The following is a 22,767-nucleotide window of genomic DNA, read 5'->3' on the forward strand; positions in this document are numbered from 1 at the left end:
CTTATACCACTCCTCGCTGCCTACCTGCTATAGCATGGTACTGTTGTGGCCACTGAAAAAAAAGCATGCTATCACAGAAAAAAAAGTACCTTTTTCCTTTAAAGGTTCACACAAACTTTATTCTTTGCTTCCTGTATTTATTTCTAAACTTATTTTTAAAAAAAATCATTAAAAACCAGCACTGATGTAGATATTAATTACTTTAAATAAAAAAAAAGAAAAAGCAAAGAATTGTGTTAAGTGCAGCTTTTATAATCATGTTCTGATTTTTTTTCCTTTTACATTTACCACAAAAGAAATATCTTTTCATTGATTTTACTCCAAGGGAAAACAAAGGAAATCACTTTTTTGCACAGAGGAGTAAAGTCAGGGACCAGAAACTTATTTCCCCACAAGACATTTCAGATGGAGTGTTGCAATTTTGCATCATTAAGGCAAAATGAGGAATCCTTCCATCAAGTGTCACATAGGGCTCTCCCACTCTGGCCATTCTGATAGACCCATATTTAAAAACCTTTGTAGTTACTTTTTTTTTTTTTAAATAGAAAACAGTCACTCTCTTCATTGCTTAACAGTTTGAAAGAAAAGGCTCTTTCCAGCCTTTACTCAGAACTTCAGTCTTGTGATTAGATCAGGCATAAGCAATTGCTTCAAAACAGTTATGGAAATTAGAAATTGAGCTAAGTGTCAATCAGTTGTAATCTACTGATCTGATTAGAGGCCTTCACAAATGTTTGATGACGATTGCAGATAACAGCCAAGCAGATAGGAATGATGCAATATCCAACAGTTTTGGGGTCAGCTCTTGTACAGGAATAGAGGAACAAGAACATCTGTAAATATGGTATTAAAAATATTATAGTCCACAGCCAAAAAGGCAAGGATAGCAGTCGTACTTTTAAGGAGTGCGTCCATGTGGTTCCTTCCTGTGGTTCCTTGGGGTGTTGCTGAATGTGCTCCAGTGCTAGTTTGTTGTAAGTCTCATTGATTTCAAAGACGTAATAAAAAGCTGCAGCACTTGCTAACAAGTACAACCCCACACCAATCCATCCCATCCTCTGGCGGAAGTTCATCATTCTCCATGCTCTGCACCTGGAACAAAAGGCAACGTATACATTCAGTACATCTTGGAGAAAGAGGGGACACAGATGAAGCTTGGTTTTCACAAGTTACCTTTTAAAACTTTTCATTACACAATAGTAAAAACAGCCCACGCATACATTTCTGAAGACCCGAATTCTCTCTACATCAGTGAAAATCATACTACTATGGCAGCAACAGGCTAATGGTAATTACACACAATGCTCCATTGATGGCTCCGGCTAGTTTTAAGTCCTACTAGCTATCAAGTTATCCCAGGCTAAAGTCAAGTACTGAGTGAAGAAAACAGGTCATGAATCGGCTAAGTTAGTTACCCCATCTGCCCCCAGTGTCTCTAGCCACAGGGCGCGGATAATACCAGACTTTCTATAAATATGGAAAGTTTATAAAGTTCTTTGACATCTGCAAGACAAACATGCTGATAGCCAGCCAGTACCAGGAGCATCACTGCTTGTTTGCAGTGCAGCAACATTCAGTTTTATTAAACTCTGGCTGAGTACCCACCTATGAACCATACAAAAGGATGTTTTCAATTTGAACATGAGAAGATATACGCTAATGGTATGTATTTGCACACACGACTATACTATACGCATGTTACCTGCACCTAACCGTATCTCTGCTCTTCCTGTGTGAACAGTTGCAGTTTGCCTTCTGGAGGAAAGGAGCTGAACATCTGTACTAGTAGGTAACTTGGCGCAGAACAAACCAGACACCAGTCAACTGACACTTTTCAGAAGAAGCACAAATTATTGAAACACTACAAACACTCCTGGGCTCTATTTTATCTGCATAAGATCTCTGGCTTGAGATCTTGAGTGTTTTAAGTCACCAAGACACCTTCAAACCAGTCACAAACGCTCCGGCTGAAGTACCTCCACTCATACCAAGAAGTCATCACCACCTTCCTTCAAAAACGGGAAAGGCAGAACCACCACTTCACTGCACCTGGTTAGAGTTCTCCTAACAAATATGCTTTTGTTAGAAGTTGGGTTTGTTTTTTTTTGGGGGAGGTGGCGGGTTAATCTTCCCTACCTTTTTTAAGAGAGGGGTAAAATCAATTTCTGCAGTACTGTTTCAAGAAAATATATCAGGCTTTAAGAATACTAGGCAGAAATGCTTATTTAAGGATGATTTATGCATACAGAACAATAATTATTAATCTAAGTATGAGAGATTTTATCATAATTGTTAAAAAAAAGAATCATTACACCTTTCTAAACTCCCCCTTCCCGAGGCCAGAATAACCTGTTGGGTTAGCAAACTTGAAAGACTTTCCGGTTTTCCTTATCTGAAGGATATCCTCAATCCTGACCTGATAGAATCTGATCAGGGTCACCCTGGAGAAGTTGTTCTGGCCCTCACACTGCTGCATTTACCTTGGCTAGAAGAGTCAAACACACAGTGGCAGTAAATACCTGAGAATACCATGACTTACATGTGTGACAGCTGTTTGTTGTTTAGCTTATACTTCTATATAGCTTAACAGTATGTTTTCCTTCAAAACACCGAGTTAATACTTTTTGTAGGACAACTGAAAAACTTGTGTACGAAGCTGTTAATTCACTGGGTAAAAACTTAAATTCCAGAGTCCATGTTTACCCAGTAGTTAAGTCACTGTCCGTTTTTTCCAGTACTTAGCCATTTTGGAGATGGCAAAGAAGTAGCTGCCTTCAGAGAAAATAAATCTTCAAAAGGGACGTGCATATTGAAAGCACAAACACTATTAAAACTGCAGTAGATTTAAGAGTATTGGAAGTACCTACACTGTGAAGTTGCAGCACATTTAAGAAGGTAAATATTAGTCGTTTTTTCTCCTGCCCTCGCTCATCAGCGGTAGCCAGAAGAGAAGCCTCGGCCCTGGGTTACACCAAGGGAGGCCGAGATAACGCTTAAGACTTTTCTCATTCGTACGTTCCTCCCCGAAACACGATTTTCACTTGCAGCTTTCAGAGACCCCCGCGGTGCTTCCCGCAGCCGCTCACCCCCGTTCCGCCGCTCCTCGGGGCTCTCCTCCCGCAACAGGCCGCTCAAACCGGCCGCTAGCGACACCTTCAGCGCTCAGCCCCCGCCCCGGCAATCGCTCGACCGGGCTCCAGGCGAGAAGCGCTCCGCCGCAACCGACCCCAGCGGCCGCTTACCTTCCTCCGGCGGAGAAGGAGGGAGCGGGAGGGCGGCGGCAGGCGGCCCGCTCCCCTCAGCCCTCGCCGCCGCGCCGGGAGGCGGAGGGCCCCACCGGCCCGGCCCGCCACTGCCGGCCCGCCGCCATCGCCGCCCGGCCAGAGCTCCGGAACCGCGGCGCTTCCGGCATGGGGGAAACTACTTCCGGGTACACGCCCGTCTGCATCCGGGGCGGGCCCCGGTTGGCTGGCGGCCATCTTGGCTCGGGCTCGCGCCCCTTAGTGGCGCCGTTAGCCTCGCCCAAAATGGCGGCCGCCGCTGATGGCGGCGGGTCCGTGTCGTTGCTCATCTCCCTTATTCACCCTTTGCTTGCTGCCGGCCCTGAGCAGCCGTTGTTTCACCGCTAGTGCCCCTTCATATGGTGGTGGAGGAGAGGCCGGGGTCGGGCAGCCCAGCCGCAGCGGCGGCCTCCATAGTTGACAGGTCTGTGCCCCCGCGGCCTGACGCAGGGCCCACCTCTTCCCGCGCTCCCCGTTTGGCTGCGTTTGTTTTAATTGCGCAGGCGCTGGAGGAGAGGAGAAACTCCAAACAGTTGTTTTGAACAGTTGGCTGCGTTAGCCAGGTGCGATACATTGAGGGAAATACCAATGGAGACTAGTATGTTGTGGAACAGCATCCAACAACTGCATATATGTACTTAAAAACAGTATGTATTTATACGTAAATATTGAATGAAATTATTAGGAAATACAGTACTGGGAAAACTTCAATGACGCCAAAAGATGATCTAAATGGGTGATTTGGTCACATATGTGCAGTTCACTGAGGTGGATCACAATGATGTTTGGAAAGTTTGCTTGTGCAAAAAGTGTTTCAATGTTTGCCTGAATTCAGTAAATGTTTAAGGCATACTTCCTGTGCTAGTTAAAAGAATTCAGTAACTACATAGTAGTATATGTAAAATGAAATCTTTTTACTAAATTGTATCCCGGTGTCATGAAAAAACTGTTTCCTTATGCTGGGAGCTGTTGTAACTTTCTGAATTGCTTCACAAATTGAATCAACTACGAGCAAAATGGATTTCAATTCCATTTGATTTGTCAAAACCTTGACTATTGCTCTCCGTTAGTGTTGGGACTGACTCATTGGCAGTCAGCGCTGAATTCTGTCCTCTAAAGTTACAGAGAAGCAGTGGTGGCCACAATTCACACGCATCCAGCTATAGTTAAAAAGAAGGCTAAAATAGAATTTAAAAAGGGATGTCAAATAAGAAATGAAAGGTGCTAAAGCAAAGACATTTTTTGTTTGGGTGTAAACAAATACATACAGGTAGGATTTCCTGCCATTTTTCTGGGGGGATGTAGTAGGTGCTTGTGAGGCTGTATATAAAAGCTGCTGCAAAATTAAATTTATGATAGCTTAGCCTTCTACATTTGATGTTTCAATGAAAAATGTTAGAAACTAGTGTTTTGGATTATATTCAGAGCCGCTGATGACTAAATGCATGGTGCTGCAGGTGTCACTGGAGAAAAATGAAACTGTCTAGGGCCCAAAAAAGTCAGAAATAAGTTCCCCTGCACAGAGCAACTTCACCTTAGGCCATGCTGCCTTTTTTTTTTTTTTTTTTTGCTTAGCTGCTCGTTCAACTAAAGGCTCAAAGAAGTGTCTCTCCTTGGCCGCTGTGAGGACACTAGATGGTGCTCAACACCACAGGTAAAGCCAGCCTTCTGCAGGCCAGGTGAAACCCCAACTCCCAGTTCAGAAGTTTTGCACTTGACTTCAGTTGAATGAGGATTTCATCATCTTTCATGAAGTTTAAATAAACTGTTAGTGTAGTTCTGATGGACGATGTAGGTGTGAATAAGTACGTACAGGTAATTATCCCTGAGACACTGCTCTCAACTAAATGCCATTCTTTTCCCTTCTTACAGGTGGCGAGGTCCCAGTTCATCTAGAAGTGAACATAGCTCTTGTATAGCTGACAAACCTTCTACTCAAGTATGGTTTTATTGCATTTTCTTCTATTGGGGTTAGATGTTGTGATGGGAAATGGAATAGCTACCACGTAGAGCCTATTTCCTCTAAAATATCAACATAGATGTCAAAGAGAAGGGTTTCAGTCAGATGAATATGTGGCTGTGTGAATATATGGCTTGGCAGCGGATATACATGCTAAGCGTGAAGCCTGCGGTTGCACTTAAGATTCTGAAGAAAAGGAAGAGAAATGTGCAGCTTACTCCTACTTAACAAGTCTCTCCTCTGAAGGATTGGAGTTGGAAAGGGAGGGTGGTTTAGGGTTTAACCCACTTGATTTATGGGTTTTTTCTTCAGTCTTAATTATAGGCCTGAAATTACAGTGATGAAGAGAAAGACCTAAAAAATTTGTTGTTATAGCAAACACGAGCTGCCTTTGAAAGCTAAGGCATGGCACCAGACAGAGTGATTTGTAATATCTCTGGGCTAGATCTCAGTTTGCATAAATTCAGTGTCGTGCTTAACCTTTGGCATAGTGTAGGGAGGGACACAGCAAATAGCTCAGTTGAGGATTTGTTTGGGGTTTTTTAGCAGCACCCTTTGGAGGGGAAGATATTCCACTAATATCAAAATTAATGGAACAAGAGACCGTTCTCAGCTTTAGAGGGGTTTCAAGATAAATTCCAGTCACCAAGGCTAGTAACAATAAGGAAGAACAACTTATACTCTCAATGTTGAAATGGGGACATACACCTGGTGAGACTCAAAAGGGCCACAAACAGGAGGAGGAGACAGAAGTCTGTTGAATCAAAAGGAATTAACATTTAATGTTCAGGCCTAGAATTAGAGAATTAACAATGGATTTTTGTAGTGTTAAAAAAGAAAAATGAGCATTTCACTTAGTTTTGACACATGAGTTACTGTGAAACTAACTATAGAAATACTGGGGTTATTTTGAAGGTAAAATGGAAAAGCATCAGGAGCAGTGATTTTATGATTCAGTGAGGGCTGGCTGCTCCGTAAAGGACAGGAGCCAAGCATGATAACACAGCTGACAGAGCAGAACTTCACTGCCAGAACCCAGTCCCACGGTACCTGAGCAAAGCAAGCAGGGCACACCAAATTCTGCCAGCTCATCAGGCAAGCAACGAAGCAAGTCCAAGGTCAAGCTGGGAAGGCAGCCCACAGGTTAGGGTCAGGTCTGGTGAGAATAACTAGGGTCAGACATAAGCCGGTGGTTGCCAGACAGGTCCATACTGAGAAGAAAAGACTAAGGTCAAGCTAGGGAGTCAGCGTGTAAGTCTAGAGCCCAATGAACATGCCTAGACACAATCATGGCTGAACCAAAGACCTGTACTCCCACAACATAGCTCAGGTGTAGACTGAAGGCCCAGGGCTCAGCTTAAATGGGGCTCCGGAGCCCATGGGTGGGGGGCAGGTGAGGCTTGTTGGGGCTATTAAGGCCTATTAGTGCACTCAGGGTCCTGACAAAGTACATAGGACAAAGGAGGGCTGACAATAGGAAACAAAGATTAGTTCTAAACTTTGCATCAAACAAAGTTTTCATAACTTAGTACTAAATGAAGGTCTTCACTAGGCTTAGATTTTGGCCAAAGTAGAAGAGCAAAGATAGGAGACCTGAGATAATTACCAAACCAAAATTAGTTGGGCTTCCAAATAGAAGGCAGCAGCTAAAGGACAGAACATACCATGTGTTCTTTGGGTGGATAAAGATTTAGTATAGTCATAGATAGGTTCTTATTATTGACAAGTAACCAAGAAATGAGAATCCAATTACAGAAACACTTCTCTTAAGAAGGCATCTGCCTTCCACTTTGTAGGACACTGATTTTAGATTCATCAAGAACACCACATTCCTGTTTTTTTTTCTTCTTAATCATAACTCTAAGCCAAACTCTTGTCTCAATATCTGAGAGCCCTACGGAGTCCATATGTGTTGTGATTCCGAGGAGAAAACTGGCATAAAGGAAGAGAACAGAGCATAAGCCCATGTGATGGTGCTATGAAGGTCATACCTAACCGTAAGCCAAGACGGTTAGAGTAGTTTTAGGGTAGGGCTAAGCTTCTGAGGAGTGAGGGATGAAGCACAGAGCTCCTTGAAAATGCTCACTTGCTGGCTTACGGAGGAGGAGGACAACTGGTAGAAGAAGAAGACTTTCTTCAGAGCCTAAGCCTCACATGGCTTCTGCCCTCAGCTCCAGATGGGCAAGCTCCCATATGTGTAACAAGAAGAGTTAGTACTGTGTTTGTAAAGAAATACAGAAGGGAAGGGGTTTTTGAGAGAATCTTAAGTAACACGCCTGAAAAAGTGAGGAGGCATATTGGGAAAAGAGAATACCTTTAGCTTTTTTTTTCTCAGAACAGTATTTATAGTGCTCATGTGAATTTTTATCAGTGAGTGAATGAATGCCCAGTGTTTTTTGCAGCTTGTAGCAGTTTTGTTTATTGCATGCAGTTGCAGTGAATTTCATAGTATCCTGTTGTGGTGTAATAACTTGTTTTGATTGGTTTCTTATATTATTGTTTGTTATGAGTCAGAAACATTAGGTTCGCTCAGTTTCAATTTCATATGCTTTATTTCACGTTTTATGAATCCTTATTTTTTATTTTATAACTTTTGTTTCTTCTAAAAGTAAGCGTACAGTCTTTTGGTTCCCTTTTTTTCCTTGTGTGGTTATTTTGCCTTTACTGTTGTCTTTCTTTGAACTTCTGTGTTGGAAACATGTGTTTTCTTACCGGGGGGTAGTACATTTAGTATTTTGGGAGTAAAAAAGATGCTCTTCTATATGTTGGCATTTTAGTATTTTATTTCTTCTCATTTTGAATTGCAATATTATGTTTGCTTGTTTTGGCTACATTGACCACATGAAGCAGAGGTGAGCTGTGTGTAATCCATGGAGATCTTTTCCTCCTTTGACTTGCTTCTTATAATTTGAAATGTTGGGACCTTAAATTACCTGGATCTCTAATTCTCTGTTCCTGAAATTCTGCTCCAGCCTGTTTCTTAGCAGCAGCCACATCTGAGTTAAGCTTCAAGCAATCATGTTATCCAGGTTCTTGGAATACCAGCCATACTTTGTTCTTAGTTCTAGAAATATTTACCATCTTTCCAACAAACATTTTTGGATTTGCAAATGGAATAGCTGACTCATTCTCACAAACATCCCCAGTAAACATCTGCCAAAGGTAGAATTACACAGAGTTACCCTTTGTCAGAGTGCCTCTGAAGAACTGAGTCTTATGAAGAAGCGCCTTGGCGTTTTAGACTGAACTTTTAGATTTTATTACAGTGATGCTCCTTGTTCATTGGTTACCACTGAATATAAGCTTCGTGTTTACATTGTCTGCGGTCAAAATAATTCTGACAGGAAGGAGATAAAATCTTTGCTGGTACCTTCTGTTTTCAACCAGTTACAAAGTGGCTTCAAAGTTTAGCAAGAACTGACAAAACACACTAAGAGAATACCATCAGAGATGTTTGATAACTGAATATTTCTCTCTGTGGCATTTATTTAAACAGAGGACAAATACAATTTATGCAGAAGCAATTTAGGTGTTGATCTCACAGCTCCAGCAATATGACCCAGCATTGTACTGATCTGGAATGAAAGAGCGCTATCCTGAGGAACTTTGGTCAAAGCAGTTTTCAGTTATAAACTGCATTTCAGCAAAAGCATATTCATTACAGTTTATTGTTTTTAACTAAATCTCCACAAATAATATACAGCAAAAAATCACTCCTAAAGCTGCCATTAAACTTCTGAGAAATACTCTTCTCCATTATTTCAGCTAAAGTCTGCTTATACTGCCTAAAAGGAACAGTTATTGTATTTCCATGCTGAGTTTGCTGCTGCCAACATGTTTGTTCATGTAAACAAGTTAACTGAAAAGTCACCCATGTTAGAAAGAAAAACAGATTCACAACCAGGGATCTGCAGGCCGAAAGTGCTGGCTTCCGTTAGCTGGCCTAAAAGAGGCACTTTTCAACCATCAACAGAAAAAAAGAGTAAAAAAAAAATCCTCTCTAAAGGTCACTCATTAGAGATATGCACTGTGCCTCCTTCTTCCCTCCATATACATATTCCAAGAGAAACATCTGACCATCTGAGGGAGTGACAGCTCTTCCTCATGAGAGGGGGTTTCAATGACAGTCTTGCTTTTTTTCCTTTTAAATTTCCACTAATTATCTTTCCTTCTATGGAGCCTTTGTGAGGCAAATCAATAATACCATAGAATGACTTTAAAGAGATTTAGTTATTGTCTCTCTGAGATTCCCTGTTCCCAGGCTGTGCCTATCTTGCTTAGACTGTGAACTGTGTGCAGCAGGGAATATCTATATTTAGACTTTCCTGAAGCATAACTTTCTTTTACTAAACAAACACTGAAATAACACAGTTCAGATTAGGCCTTTTCCCACATTCAAAGGATCCCGGCTTTTTTGCATAGATCAAGATGGATGTTTGGGGGTGGTAGAGAGGGTATTGTTTGAGATTTGCTGAATCTAAGCTTTCATTTTAAAAAAAAAAAAAAAAAGGCGTTTGTGTATGTGTGTGTCTGTCTTCTTTTAGGAACCTCTTCCCTGTGTCCTGTTAGAGTTTAGGAATTAGCGCTTAGTTACCAACTTCTAAAATGTACTGCAAGAGGCATACGTGTAAGACATCCATCCATATAATGTGAGGGTTGATAAGTTTAGTCACAGAAATGTTTGTGTACATTATAAAAAAATAGAACTCCCACTTTCCTGCAGAAGTATCAGTATCTTCCTTTTTCTATCACTTCAATTTATTCTGTTCTTAAAAGCTTTATTATTTCTCATTCTCTAGAATACTTCGATCACCTGGTATTTAGCCACTTTGTAACATTTTATTACTTGAGGATTTTGCGCACTGGTTTGTCTGTCAACCATAGTCTTATGCAGTTTTATTTTCAGAACTGTTCTACATATTCTTCGCTTATTCTTGAAGCCCACAATTTAGGTTTTGCACGTTAACAATGGAAAGGATTCTGTTGGGCACTTGGGAGTGACTGTTGCCTCAAAATGTCACACAGCCTGTTGTCCGAAAAGTCAGATCTGTTACCTGGTGTGCAATAGCCAATCATCTCACACGCCAGGATGAGACATTGATTATTTATTTCAGAGTTGCACGCAAGGCTGGGTGCTCGGTGGTTTCCACAAAGCAAGCACCCCCATCAGAACTCTCTGCGTGATTTTTATACACGTTTTACAATATCAGTATAATATTAGTACCTCCAAAGCATATCCTACTAGTTATTAGTAGACTAGTTATTAGTAGCTAGTGTTGAAAGGCTTTATATGTATTCTTACGAATAATGAGGATTCTATCCTTGAATTTATCAAGCATGAGTTAATGAAAAGAACTCCTAATCAAGGGAGGCAAGTATTGTATCATTCTCGAGGAGGCAAATGGAGCATAAGGACCTTGAGGATGGTACTAGTCTACGCGTTTTGAGAAATTTAGCCAACTTGACAGGGAAGTGAAAATTCTTAGTGTCCTAAGCTGAACTACCTTCATTATAATACGAGAAGTTTTGCCCATAGTTCAAGAAGAGCCTTGTCCAGGTGAAGACCCTTCCCTTGAGAATGCATGGTCGCTATAACTTGATGGTGTAATTGTATGTAGATTACTAACCAGTCAAATATAGGTAGGAGGTACTAATATTATAACAATGTTGTAAAATGTGCATAAAAATCTTCAGTCACCAACAGTCCGCATTTTCCACAGGAATCTCTGAGAGAAGGGAAAATCCCAAAGGGCAGCATAGGAATTGTATGTTCAATTCTAAAGGCTGTTCTTGTATATCAGGTGTATTAATGTGAGGCACAGATGCGCAGAACCACTAGGAATATTTGCAGTGATCCTGTCTGGGGAAGCGTCCTTTGAGCTGTCAGAAAAATGGTTCGGACGCAGTACCTGTCCAGGCAGCTCCATAATGACACTACAGCATTGTAACATGTCCCACATTCTGATGTTCTCATTGCCTAGGTTTTATTTACAGAATGACAGGCACTGAGTATGTGAGACAATAAGTTTAACAGCATGGTGGTACAACAAAAAACTATTAATGGACTTTATCATCCATGCAACTGCAAGTGTCTTATAGGATCTAGGGAATTTAAAATGTCTGAAAGTTTGTGATCTTAAATGAGCTACATATCTCACTTAACAAGCCTGAACATCTAGCAAAAACTCATAGCTATAACCGAATTGTGGGCTCAGCTGATTATTCCAGTTTGTTTTGGCTTTGGGTTTTTTGGAGTTGTTTTTTTTTCCCCTCCCTTTTTACACTACAGCTGATTATCTCCTGCTTTCTGTAACTTACTCATCTTCCAAGTTTCCAGTTCTTCTCTACATGACCTTTTTCTTCCTTCAGAAGAGCTGCATGTAGTAGGAGGTAGCGATGGGGTGTTAGAGAACAGAGAATGTTGGTAATGTGGAGGAGATGTATGTGCATAGTTTAATCTTTAGATACGAGATTTGTATTTTAGCAAGAAGAAAAAAGGCATCTTTTGGTCATTGAGTAGTGAGATTGGATAATGTTTCAAAATGCACTCTTGAGTGGGAAAAAGCCAAGGATGGGAATGACTGGTGCAGCAAGACAGGTACCATTCCTGCCTCCAGTACAGTGGTAAGTAGGAGTCAAGTGAGCGCAGCACTGATTGCTAAGTATGAAAAGTTTGCAAGCACAAAAGGAACAGCACCTAACTCATAGCAGGGGTTTCCCAACTGTATCCCTAGATTATCTCCCGGTAGCGTCTTTAGTTAACTTCAGTATAGCTTTGGCATGTCCTAAAGAAATCTTGGCTGTCCAGGAGAAGCTCCTTTTGATTAGATTCGGGTTGTTTCAAAAAACATTTCTAAACTTTGCTGATGAAGCATGAGTTTGCTCTGTGACTGCATCACAGGCAAAAATGAGGTCTGTCCTTCTATAACATGCTCATATGTTCAAGATACTATCAGATTGATTGGTTTTGGTTTTTTTCTTTAATATGCCTCAGTTAGTTGGCTTTGGAATGTGCTGGCATAGGCTTTGGAAATGCTTTTCTGCATCTATTCTTTTTACACTTTTAAATCTACACATTGTGGTAGCTTCTGAAAAGATGAAAATTGCTGCCCTTCCCAGACAGCAGAAAAGCCAGTGTCTCCTGATGTGACCATCCAGAAGCAGAAAGCACAATGGTTTTCTGAGACTAGTGGCCTGTGAACTTTTAGTGAACTCTAAGGAAGCATTTAAACAAAACAGGAAAAGGGTTCTCAATCTTCAGAGGCATAAGCATGAGAAGAAAGTGCAAGTGATGGTGTGGCACTGTGGGCCACATTGGACTTTTATCTTTCCTGTATTCTCAGTTTTAGCAGTTTAAAAGGTTCAGCTGTAGCCACAAACAACTCGGGGAAGTGGAGGACCACTGGAACAAGGATGTGTACTTCAGGTCATCTGGAACTATGTGTTCTTAACACAAGAGGCAAAGACAGATGTAAGCCAGCAAACATGGGATAATAGTGGTAGGACTCCTATATGTCCAGGTCACTTTATATGCAAGAGTTATACATCCATGTCAGTCTTATTTACATTCATCATTTTTAAACTGGTTATATTGTTTTAAAAAAATAATGAATTCTAGCAATACAAAATATATATGATTGATTTTCTTGTGGAAAGATGGCTCATTTTGCTGGGAGCATGCTCCCAGAATTCTCATAGGTACTTAAAACTACCTGATAAAAAAACCCCACACCACCTATAACCTGAGTAACTCTGTTAGCATGAAACTGTAGGTACAGCAAACCTCAGTCCTAATCCAAGTCTCAATCCAAACCTAATGCGCTGTCAGGTCACCCAAATTCTTCAGAGAAGTCTTTCAGGACTTACTTGCACACATAGTTTGAATCATTTTAACTATGCTGAAGCAATCAGGTAAGTAAATCTCTCCGTGTGTCTGTAATTAAAGAGTTTGCAGGAGCATTATTTCCGTGTAGCTTATTCCCATAACAGAAGGCAAGAGAGCTACAGCAATGTATAGCAGCACAGTCTGCATCCACACTTAGGATTTGACTAACAAATGTAATTCAGTTTAAAAAATCTACTCCTACTGAGAAAATTATACTGGCACAGGACTTCTCCATCTTTTGCATCTTGGTCGCATGTTATTTGTGGTTTTAAATTCTTTGTTCACTGATGATATGCTTTCCTTGGCTTATGAGCTCATACAGAGTCTGCACCCAAAGTGCTACAAGCCAACCGAGCAAACTTGGCAGCCAGACCCTTTTTTACTTTCCTGCAGCATGTACATTCATCAGAGCTCAGGATAGCCAAACTTTTGAGCTGTACATAAAGTAAGACATATCTTCTCATAATGGTGGTTTCCTTGCAGTTGAAAAAAAACCCCATAGTTATCCTGTCTTTATGAGTGGAACATAAGAGCTTGTTGTGCTACTAGTGTAACAGGTAGCAATCTAAGCAGTGCTCCCCTGGGGCTGGTTAGCGTTAGCTCAGGAATCCCCGAAGGGCACTGCATTGGCCCGCACAGATCTGGTCATCTGCCAGGCATCATTGTTACCCTCTTTTGGAAGGTTTTTGAGCCCTTCTGCCTGAATTCCTTCTGCTTTCTACAAGGTCTTAGAAATACTGATGAGTCGCAGCCAGTCCTCACTAATCCTTCTTTTCTTTATAAAATCAAAATATATAAAGTATAAACTGCATAGGTTGTTAGGTGAGTAGGGGAGTAGTCTCACGGGTGAACACCAATCCTTTGCTGCTGCTGTAAAATGGGATTGCCACCAAAAGAGGCAGCTCAATGCTTTCTCTACCTGACCTCCCCCTTCCAGCCTCTTCACCGCCTTCTGCCTTGTGCCACTATAAACAGGTAGGAAGAAGGATGGTGATCCAGAGTGGAGAACTGGTTTGTATTAAGACTAAAACACTGTTGTCAGCTTTCTGAGTTTTCATCCAGCTCAGTTCCTAGCTTCCTGATCCTGTTCACGCATAGCCACGTGAGCAGTTGGGCTGTTGTGAAGGAGGGCATGGCAGAAGGTGAGAACAAGTGGCAGTTTTTGGAGGGTCTGCTTCTCTAAACAGCAACGCCTGATTTAGTTCACTGTAAAATGACAGTTTGATTTCCAGCTAGTGAGCCCAGTTCTCCAGTGCAGTCTCTGTGGGCAATGGCTCGTTCTGGGAAACTGAGCTGGGCTGAAGCAGCCACTAGATGGGTCTCCTCCCATGAGCCACTACAGGAACCCTGCAGCAGCTGGCTGAAACGTGTCCCTTGCCCAGAGTTAACCTTTGTGATTTTGAACACAAAAATCAGAAATGAGCTTTCATCCCCAAGTACAAACTTTCGCTGGTTTGTCATTTAAAAGCTGCTTGTCCAGACTACATTTGGAAAAGTTTCCAAACAATAGCTGAGATTATAAAGTGTTCTGCCAGAAGTTAGGCAAAAAAACAACCACAAACTGGAGAAGCTCAGCTTCACTTACACATATCCTCTAGTGAACCACTGTGAAAAGAAGTCATATCTGGACTTTTTATAAATCTTGCAGTAATGAATCAGTTGTAGATATAGCAGAGACCTCAAGTAAATGGTATCCCATCATGCTTCTCATGCATTTCTCTCTAGCAGCCTCACTGGTGATGACAACGTGTGCTGTGCAGCACCAGGACTATTCTTTGAGTCTCTCAATGCCAAGAAGAAGCTGCAGTGCAGGCTTTTTTTGTGCTCCTTCCCACCTGCAGCCTCATTCCAACAGTGCCGTGTTAGCACATGATCTGACTTGGTGGTTTGACCAACTGGAGAACGGAGACGCCTGTCCTGGTATGGGAGGCTGGGCCCTTCCTCCTGGCCATCTGCAGAAGAATAACGTCTGTCTGGTCATAATAAAAATAAAATTAAAAAAATATAAAAAGCTTAAGTTACAGACAATGAAAATCACTTAATCTTCTTCTTTCCACTCCTTGCAAAAGATCCTGTCATGACTTTTGCCAGGTGCTGATAAAGTTGCCCTTAGTCATTCATTGAGAAAATATACTTCGATAACTAATGAAGTGAATGGAGGTGCCTCATCTTATTCCAAAATTAACTTCCATGGAATTTTTCACTAACTTGTGCCACATCGCAAGTGTCCAACCTTCATCTGAGCCCCTGTATTTGTTGAAAGGGTTAGAAGACAAGGTGTGAGAGGTTCCAGATAAACAAGGGAAACCTGCTTTGACCTGTAGGTGAAGCTGAGATGAAGAGGAAGATAGTTCTGATTGCCGGAGGGCTCAAGATCTTAATCAACTCTCACCCTTTAATTAGCATGAAGCAGCACACGAGTTGCAGCTTACAGCACTGGGCCACAGAAAGTCACAGGGATAGTCAGCTTGCTCCTGATCAGGAATTGGGTAAACATTACCCTGGGGCTTCATGTGGTCACAGGTTTGGCATTGCTTGAACTGGCTCTGCAATGTAAACAGAGGATTGTAATTTATTTAGCAACACTGTGCAGCAAAATGCAGCACAGTGGCACACCAGATGGAATATATTTCCCACGTTTGAAATTGTTCAAGGGTTAGGATTCACAAAAAGGCAGTTTAAAATGAAGGCATTTACCAGCTTTCTCCTTCCTAAGGTTGAATCTCTGATACACATCACTCAAGTTTGTCTATATTGGAGCAAAACAAATTCCTCCTTTGTAGCTCCTGTGCTTCATTTCTATGAAATTTTCTTCAGGAGCCAAGAATGTTCAACACTTCTGACATCCTGCTCTCCCGAATCTGGGAAGAAGTTCATAAATCTTTCTGTCTCTGCAGACTGTGTTTTAGATTGGTCTGGAATGGTGACATTTCTTAAAAAACATTCATAAAGAAATCACTTAGGAAGACAGCTTCTAATACATTCATATTCTGTTCTGATACAAATACAGATTTTGAGCTTAACATCCTGATACAAATTTTTATAAAGTCTAAAATAAATCCAGTGAAACGATAGCTGAAATAAAGCGCTGGTATTGGCAAAAGGAAACACTTCAAATCAGGAAACCCAAATCATTTTGTTTCAGGATTCTTACCTAATTTTGATAGTGCTTGGTAAAGTGTTGTATTTGGACCTTTTCAAGTTACAAATTTTCCTGAAGTTACCACACTTCCCCAAAATGTTTAAATATCAGTGAAACATTCTGCAGCAGGAATCATGCTATCAAAATACGTTTACTAATTCTAATTATGTTAATTAATGAACTGTGCAAAAATCTGTGAATATGATTTAGATAAAAAGTTCTCTGAAAAATAAAGGTTATAACATATCAGTGGCAAAAAATTTAAAGATGAAGGAGAAAAAGAAAAGATATTTATTCCTCAAAGCCAGCACAAATGGAGAAGAAGTGCTATTATACTGTGTATAATAAGGCTCCAGGGAGACCCTATAGCCCCTTCCAGTACCTAAAGGGGCTACAGGAGAGATGGGGAGGGACTCTTGATCGGGGAGTGTAGTGATAAGGTGAGGGATAACAGTTTTAAACTGAGAGGGTAGATTTAGATGAGATATTAGGAAGAAATTCTTGACTCTGAGGGTGGTGAGCCCCTGGCCCAGGTTGCCCAGAGAAGCTGTGGCTGCCCCATCCCTGGAGGTGTTCAAGGCCAGGCTGGACGGGGCTTTGAGCAACCTGGTCTGGTGGGAGGTGTCCCTGCCCGGGGCAGGGGGTTGGAACTGGATGGTCTCTAAGGTCCCTTCCAACCCAAACCATTCTATGGTTCTATGACACAGATTTTCGAAAAACATCGGTATGAGCTGTTTGTAGGTGATTCCACTCCCCACCTACTTTCTAATACGCTCTTGGTTTAGGATGACTTCTGACTTCGCTGTTCATGTAAATAACGACAGGAATGTAGAACGGTCTCTACCTACTCCTTAGGTTGATGACCCCTTTCATATTTCCTAAGGCTTTCCTGGCTTTCTCCCTTCTTTCCTTTGAATGGACGCTTCTGCCACTTTTCCGATACTCCGCTGAAGTTATTAAACCGCGTTCGTGGTGGCACAGTGAGTCAGCAGAACTCGCTGAGCGGTTTCAGCCTCACCAGGCTCCAGGCTGGGTTCACAGACAGCATCGGCATGGGAGCATCGTCGGCATCTCAGGGCAGGATCACAGGTACTGCCAGCCACTCTGCGAAAGGCACAATTATTATAAAAGCTGTGCTTTCCATTCCCAGAGAAACAGAGAAAAATGTTCAGGCTGGATGATGCTCATTTCAGCTGAAAAGGAGAAACAAAGAGGGGAAAATTGTGCTGTGAGATAGCACAGTAATTCAGACTGAAACATTCATCCTCCGACACGAAGCAGAGGACAGCTGCCTCAGTCTTTAGGAATGCACATCCCCAAAATCAGAATGCCTGCTCATGCTGGTGATTGTCTGCCTTCTCCAGCCTCCTGCAAAAAAAAAGTTAAATAAGAAATAGCTGTTACCAAAACTTCTGTTAAATCCTTACAGATACTTGCCAAATGCTGGAAGAAGGATACTTTTTTGGGGCGTATTTAGTGGAATCTTTTTTTCTGTGAAAGATGTACACCTTTATACTGAATAACCATTTTTAGTAGCTCTAATAGGGAGTATAAGTAGTAGTATAAACTGTTCTTCCCTTGGAAACCACAATTTCATGGCGCATCGACGGGCCTCGCTCCCGGAGAACACTGAATACCTCCGGCCCGGATGGCCCGGCGGTGTAGCGCCGGTATCCCTCTGAGCACGCCGGGACGGGGCCAAGATCCGCCCCAGACCGATGCCGGTGCCCCCGGCGGGACAGGGGCCGCGCCGGGGCAGCTCTCCGCCAGCCGGAAAAAAGGGTCACTGTCTCTTTAAGGCTGCGCCGGGCGCCCCCTGCTGGCGGCGGTGCGGCGGGCGGGCGCCGTGCCCGCGGCGCGGGGCGGGCGGCGGGCGAGGCCCCTCGGTGCGCGCGGGGCCGCGGTGCGGCGGGTGTGTCCTGCCGTCGGTCGCCCGCCCCTGTGCTGTGGGCTGGGAGCGGGGAGAGGAGGGGACGAGCCGGGGGAGGAGGAGGAAGTGGAGGCGGCTGCGAATAGGGGGCAAATGGGGAGCTGAGCGGCTGCAGCAGCACCGCGGCCGCGCAGCAGCAGCAGCGGGCGAGCACGGAGGCGAGCCGGCGGCGGGGTCCGTGGGGGCGGAGGCGGGCCGGGAGGGGGCGGCGGGCGGCAGCGGCGTGCCTGCGAGGCTGGCAGCGGGCGGGCTGGCGGGGGTAGCGGCTTCCCCGCCAGCAGAGGCACCTTCCCCGCCCGCCTCGGTGAGGTGCCTGCCGGTGCGGGGCAAGGCCTGCCCGGGGGCTGCACGCCGCGGCGGAGACTGCGCTTGGCTCGGTTCAGCGGCGCAGGGCTGGGCGGGCGGGGGGTAGCGCCGGCGTCCTCCGCCGGACACGGACTGATTTTTTCTTTCTCTTCTTCTCTTAAAGCCGTTGCTTGGCAGGCGCTGAGTGCGAGCGGTGGCCGGGCTGCCCCCACCTCCCCGGGCTGATTCCCCATCCTCGCGGGGCGGCCGCCGCCTCTCCGTACCGGCACCATGCAGACCTTCCTGAAGGGGAAGCGGGTGGGTTACTGGCTGAGCGAGAAGAAGATCAGGAAGCTGAATTTCCAGGCCTTCGCCGAGCTGTGCCGGTAAGGAGGCGGCCCTCGCCGCGGGGAGCGCCGGGGCGGCCGCCGAGGCAGTTGGGGCGGACGGCGGCCCCGGGATGAGGATGGGACCGGGGCCGGGCCGCTCCGGGCTCGGCCGTGGCCTGCGCCGGCCCTCGAGCGTTTTGTACTGGGTGCGTGGTTCCCCTCAGCCGGCTCTGCCCGCCGGGAGCGGGAGGCGGCAGGGCTGGCTGGTGCCTACGGGGCTGAGGTCTCCTGCCTCCCGCTCACCTGGGCGGCTGCCGCACGCTCCCGGGAAACTCGGTCCGGGCCGGTGCCCGGCGTCTCTGTGTGTGTGTGTGCGAGGGCCCGGCACAGAAATTTACCCGGGTTTATTGCCAGGGTCAATTTGTGTCTGGCACTTCCCGAGCGGTCTCTAGTATTCCCGGTGAAATACTCTCATTTGGGCTCTCTACGGACCTTGCTAAAATTTGGAGCTGAAGCTGAGTTATTATTAGAAAGAGTCAAATCAGTGGGAGTAACTTTCCTTCATGTCATGTGAAAACACATAAAATTAGGTTATACGAACCCCCGAATGAGCTTGTATTTACCGCAGACGTGAATGGGATGTCTGAAGGTAATATAACTCCATGTATTTTCCACACTCCTAGAGGTAAAGGTTAGTTCGATAAGCTGCTGTAATTAGACTTTATCTGAATGGCTTAGAGGATAATATATGCAGTATATTACACAATTTTATTATTTAATTGTAAATGTAAACTCCATGCGGGTCCAAGGTCTTGTGACACACGCATTACAGCTTCTGATACCAAATAACAGCTTTTTCTTATTTATTTAATTCCAATAGTAAGTTTATACTGAGTATATGAAATTAATTTTGATAATTGAAAATATTCTAAGTAACCTGTGTTCTGGTTTCTGCGATGCCTGTTCAAACTTTGCAGAATATATTTGAAGTCTCATAAAATACACTGTATTGCAGCATGCCATGCTAAAACCACCAGTCCCTGTAAGATTTCTGTTGGCAGCCCTTGTTCCTTTCTGTAAAGATGAAGGAGGCAGAAGAAACAGAAAACTATTTCAAGAACGTAACAGAAGCTTTTACATCAGCTTGTGTTCTTGGCATTCTGTATCTTCTCTGTCAAACTTCAGCAAAACTTACCAGAGTTTTTCAAAGTATAGAAAAGGCCACAGGTTCTGGTTTAATGTATTTTTAAATTTCATGTGGTTCTCCAAACAAAATACTTTGGGATGAATAATGCTGTGCTTTGACCTTGCCTAAGAGATTTTTGGTTAGTCTTTGTGACACTCCAGAATATACTTCTAACTCTAATAAGCATAAGCAAAATGTAATTTTTAGGGACTTGAGGTTTTGTATAGGCTGGTTTTTGTTCCTGGAAAATAAGGGGAATCTCAGAAAAGTTTCTGTAGTAATTTGTCTTTCATTCTTGGTATTATGTGCTTGTGTGTAGGAATCTCCAAAACTGACTTTCTGCCCTCCACTGTCCTTGTTTCTCTTTTTGACTCGGTTCTCTGCTTAATTTTTCTCTACTTCAGAAATTCCTTACACTTTTGTTACATAACATGGATCTACAATTTCTTTGTGTACTGTACAGATTTATTAATAGTTTTAGGTCCTTGCAGTACTGTGAAAATTGACCCCAAAGTGTCTCTCTTGTTACACTTTACTAATTTCTTGATGAAAATTAGGCTATCTCATTCTGTACAGGCTAAGCTCACTTTGAATAGCATTTACAGACGTTGGATAGATATGTCTGTTCAGTCATGCTTTGGTGTTTTAAAAAGTGTTTAATACTAGCCTTTCTGTAGAAGCTAGTTTAAAGATCAGTACAGTCACTGGAGCAAGCTGCGATGATATCTTGGATGCTCTATTTTCCTTGCCCGTAACTTCCATTGACACCAATGGGAGGCTGCATTCATTTAGGCAAAGATTTCAAGTATTTTATACATATTATCTACTTGATTACTTGTGTGTTTGTAAGCTTTTGTTGCTGTAGAAAAAGCGGTGCCAAGCTCAACGTACATCTTAACAGAAATATTGTGTATGGTAGGAAATAAGGCAAGTGTACTCATTCCTGTACAGTGATTCATGCCTTAGAGTGGACTATGTGTCTATGTCTGTCTACTCTATGTACTTTATGGTGACTGTTACTTGGAATTTATTTGCATGTTGCCTAGGGATATACTTTCTGAATGACTACAAAGTTCAGTTTTGTTTGTACGGGTTTGCAGTGAAGCAGTGATACAATGCAGGAAAGTAAGAGAAGCCTCCTAATGAACTTCTGAAGCATGCTGGGTTTAAATCAGGGATATTGTTAGGATGAGAAAAATCTGCCAGTGCAGCCACTTCTAGTGGCTGTCCTAAAGGGATCACGGACAGACATTTTAAAATCTCTTTGGACCATCCTCTGAGAGAGAGCCTAAGCGCTGAACCGCTTTCTTAAGAGTGGTTCCAGCTTTTGTGTCCAGCAGCTGAAAAGTTCTTATATTGTCCTAGCTGAAATGAGTCGTGAGTGAGTGTGAGTGGACCAGCAGTTAAGGTGCTGCTTTTGGGCATAGGCAGACCTGCCTTCAGGTCTCTGCTCCACAAAGACTGGGTAAGTCCCTTAAATACTTTCCTCATGTTTGGATCTGTCTTTAAAGTGCAGCTTAGGCTGCTGGGTTTCAATAGGTTTCCTTGTTAAATTTTGGCATCTGAATTCTTCCAGTTTTGTTACTGGAGAACTTATAGGCACCTGCTGCCTTTTCTTAAAGTTTTTGCTTCGTTATGTAAAGTTCTGGTGACATGTGTGACTGGCACAGCAGTTGTCCTGCCCGAACACAGTGTTTGGGACTTTTACCTAAATTTTGTATCCACGAGGTAATCTTCCTTGTATCAAAGGCCTTTGAGGTCACCTGCACTTTTGTTCCTCACTGCAGCACATTAGATACGTCCTACTTAAGCTGTATTCTTTGTAGAGCATAAGAGCCTTGGCTGTGCCCTCCAGGTGTACCCCAAGGAGATGAAAGCAGTGCCTGTGGTCATACCTACCTCCACATTTATAGCCCGGACCAGCGGTCCCCAGATTGTTGGGTTACAGCCCACTGCATCCCTTAATACTTCTACATCTCTTTCAGAGTTCTGAGTGGTGTGGTGAGCAAAAAAGGCAGTGTGGTTTCACAGCCCTGTTGCAGAAGGTCAGTGGTCCCTGGGGTAGCACCTTGAGAGCTCTCCAGCTCTGTGCCATGTCTGTAGTACCATGGCAGGGGCATTCCTTTGGGAGCAGGTGCGTCATCGGTTTTGGTCTCTGCTTCCCACAGCGGTTTTCGGTTCCACCCAGCGACTCCTTTCTACATAAGCCGTCAGTGGAGTAAGACTCTTCTGTTCCTTTCTGTGCATCGGTACGGTTTCACTGGGGAGTAGACAGTCTCTGTCTCAGCCTTGCTGATAAGAGGGCATTCCCACCGAGTTGTGATGTGGGATTGAGCACTTCTGTGTGGAACAGGGCACTTAGTACAGGCTTCTTATCTCCTCAGTGAGTTTATTAGTCAGGAGGCAATTTAAGAAGCTACTACTGCCAAGTTGTCATATGCTTTTGAGCAAAGATGCTAGGTCACCATGCTTTGTGTTGAACTCAGTGTTATCTGCATGTTAGCATATATGCTACAGCTGCAGTTCCCTGACTAGGGCCTCTTACAGGACTGCAGCGTTCACATGTCTGGTTTGTGCATCTGAAGCAGATTTTCCTGTGAGTCTTTATGTTCAGCTCCACCAAGGTGATGGCACAGTCTCAGAGCTTTAGGTAGCTGGCTACTGGCAAAATACAGAGTATCTATAGCTTGCTATCATGGTTTAACCCCAGCTGGCAGCTACGCACCACACAGCTGCTCGCTGACTCCCCCCCAGTGGGATGGGAGAGAG

General features: G+C 43.5%; 2 protein-coding genes and 1 long non-coding RNA gene across 14 annotated transcripts in view; 2 read left to right on the forward strand and 1 right to left on the reverse strand.

Moving 5' to 3' along the window:
* Positions 1-231: 231 nt before the first annotated feature.
* Positions 232-3,381, reverse strand: LYSET (lysosomal enzyme trafficking factor). Of its 3 annotated transcripts, none has more exons than XM_074584148.1 (2): positions 3,243-3,381; positions 232-1,092 (listed from the first exon to the last, which is right to left on the reverse strand). In XM_074584148.1, the coding sequence occupies exon 2, from the start codon at positions 1,074-1,076 to the stop codon at positions 681-683; it is 396 nt and encodes a 131-aa protein (XP_074440249.1). In that variant the 5' UTR covers positions 1,077-1,092; positions 3,243-3,381; the 3' UTR covers positions 232-680. The 3 variants fall into 3 exon arrangements, with proteins under 3 accessions (XP_074440249.1, XP_074440250.1, XP_074440248.1); XM_074584149.1 differs by lacking the exon at positions 3,243-3,381 and adding an exon at positions 3,087-3,207; XM_074584147.1 differs by lacking the exon at positions 3,243-3,381 and adding an exon at positions 2,868-3,023.
* Positions 3,382-3,505: 124 nt separating this feature from the next.
* LOC141742275 (uncharacterized) lies at positions 3,506-14,969 on the forward strand. The gene is made up of 4 exons (XR_012586647.1): positions 3,506-3,705; positions 4,857-4,935; positions 5,154-5,220; positions 14,852-14,969. It is a non-coding gene; the product is annotated as an uncharacterized LOC141742275 (long non-coding RNA).
* A 3,123-nt stretch (positions 14,970-18,092) lies between these two features.
* Positions 18,093-22,767, forward strand: part of ITPK1 (inositol-tetrakisphosphate 1-kinase) — a 160,223-nt gene continuing 155,548 nt past the window's right edge. The window contains exons 1-2 of one of the 10 annotated variants that reach the window (XM_074584160.1): positions 18,093-18,180; positions 18,668-18,869. Coding sequence is in view for 5 of the 10 variants with exons in the window: in XM_074584153.1 (XP_074440254.1) it covers positions 18,775-18,869 (95 nt within the window). In the remaining 5 variants the exon portion in view is untranslated. The other 9 variants (XM_074584153.1, XM_074584155.1, XM_074584158.1 and 6 more) reach the window with 9 other exon arrangements.

This window comes from Larus michahellis, chromosome 4 (assembly GCF_964199755.1).
Source record: "Larus michahellis chromosome 4, bLarMic1.1, whole genome shotgun sequence".
Lineage (NCBI taxonomy): Eukaryota > Metazoa > Chordata > Aves > Charadriiformes > Laridae > Larus > Larus michahellis.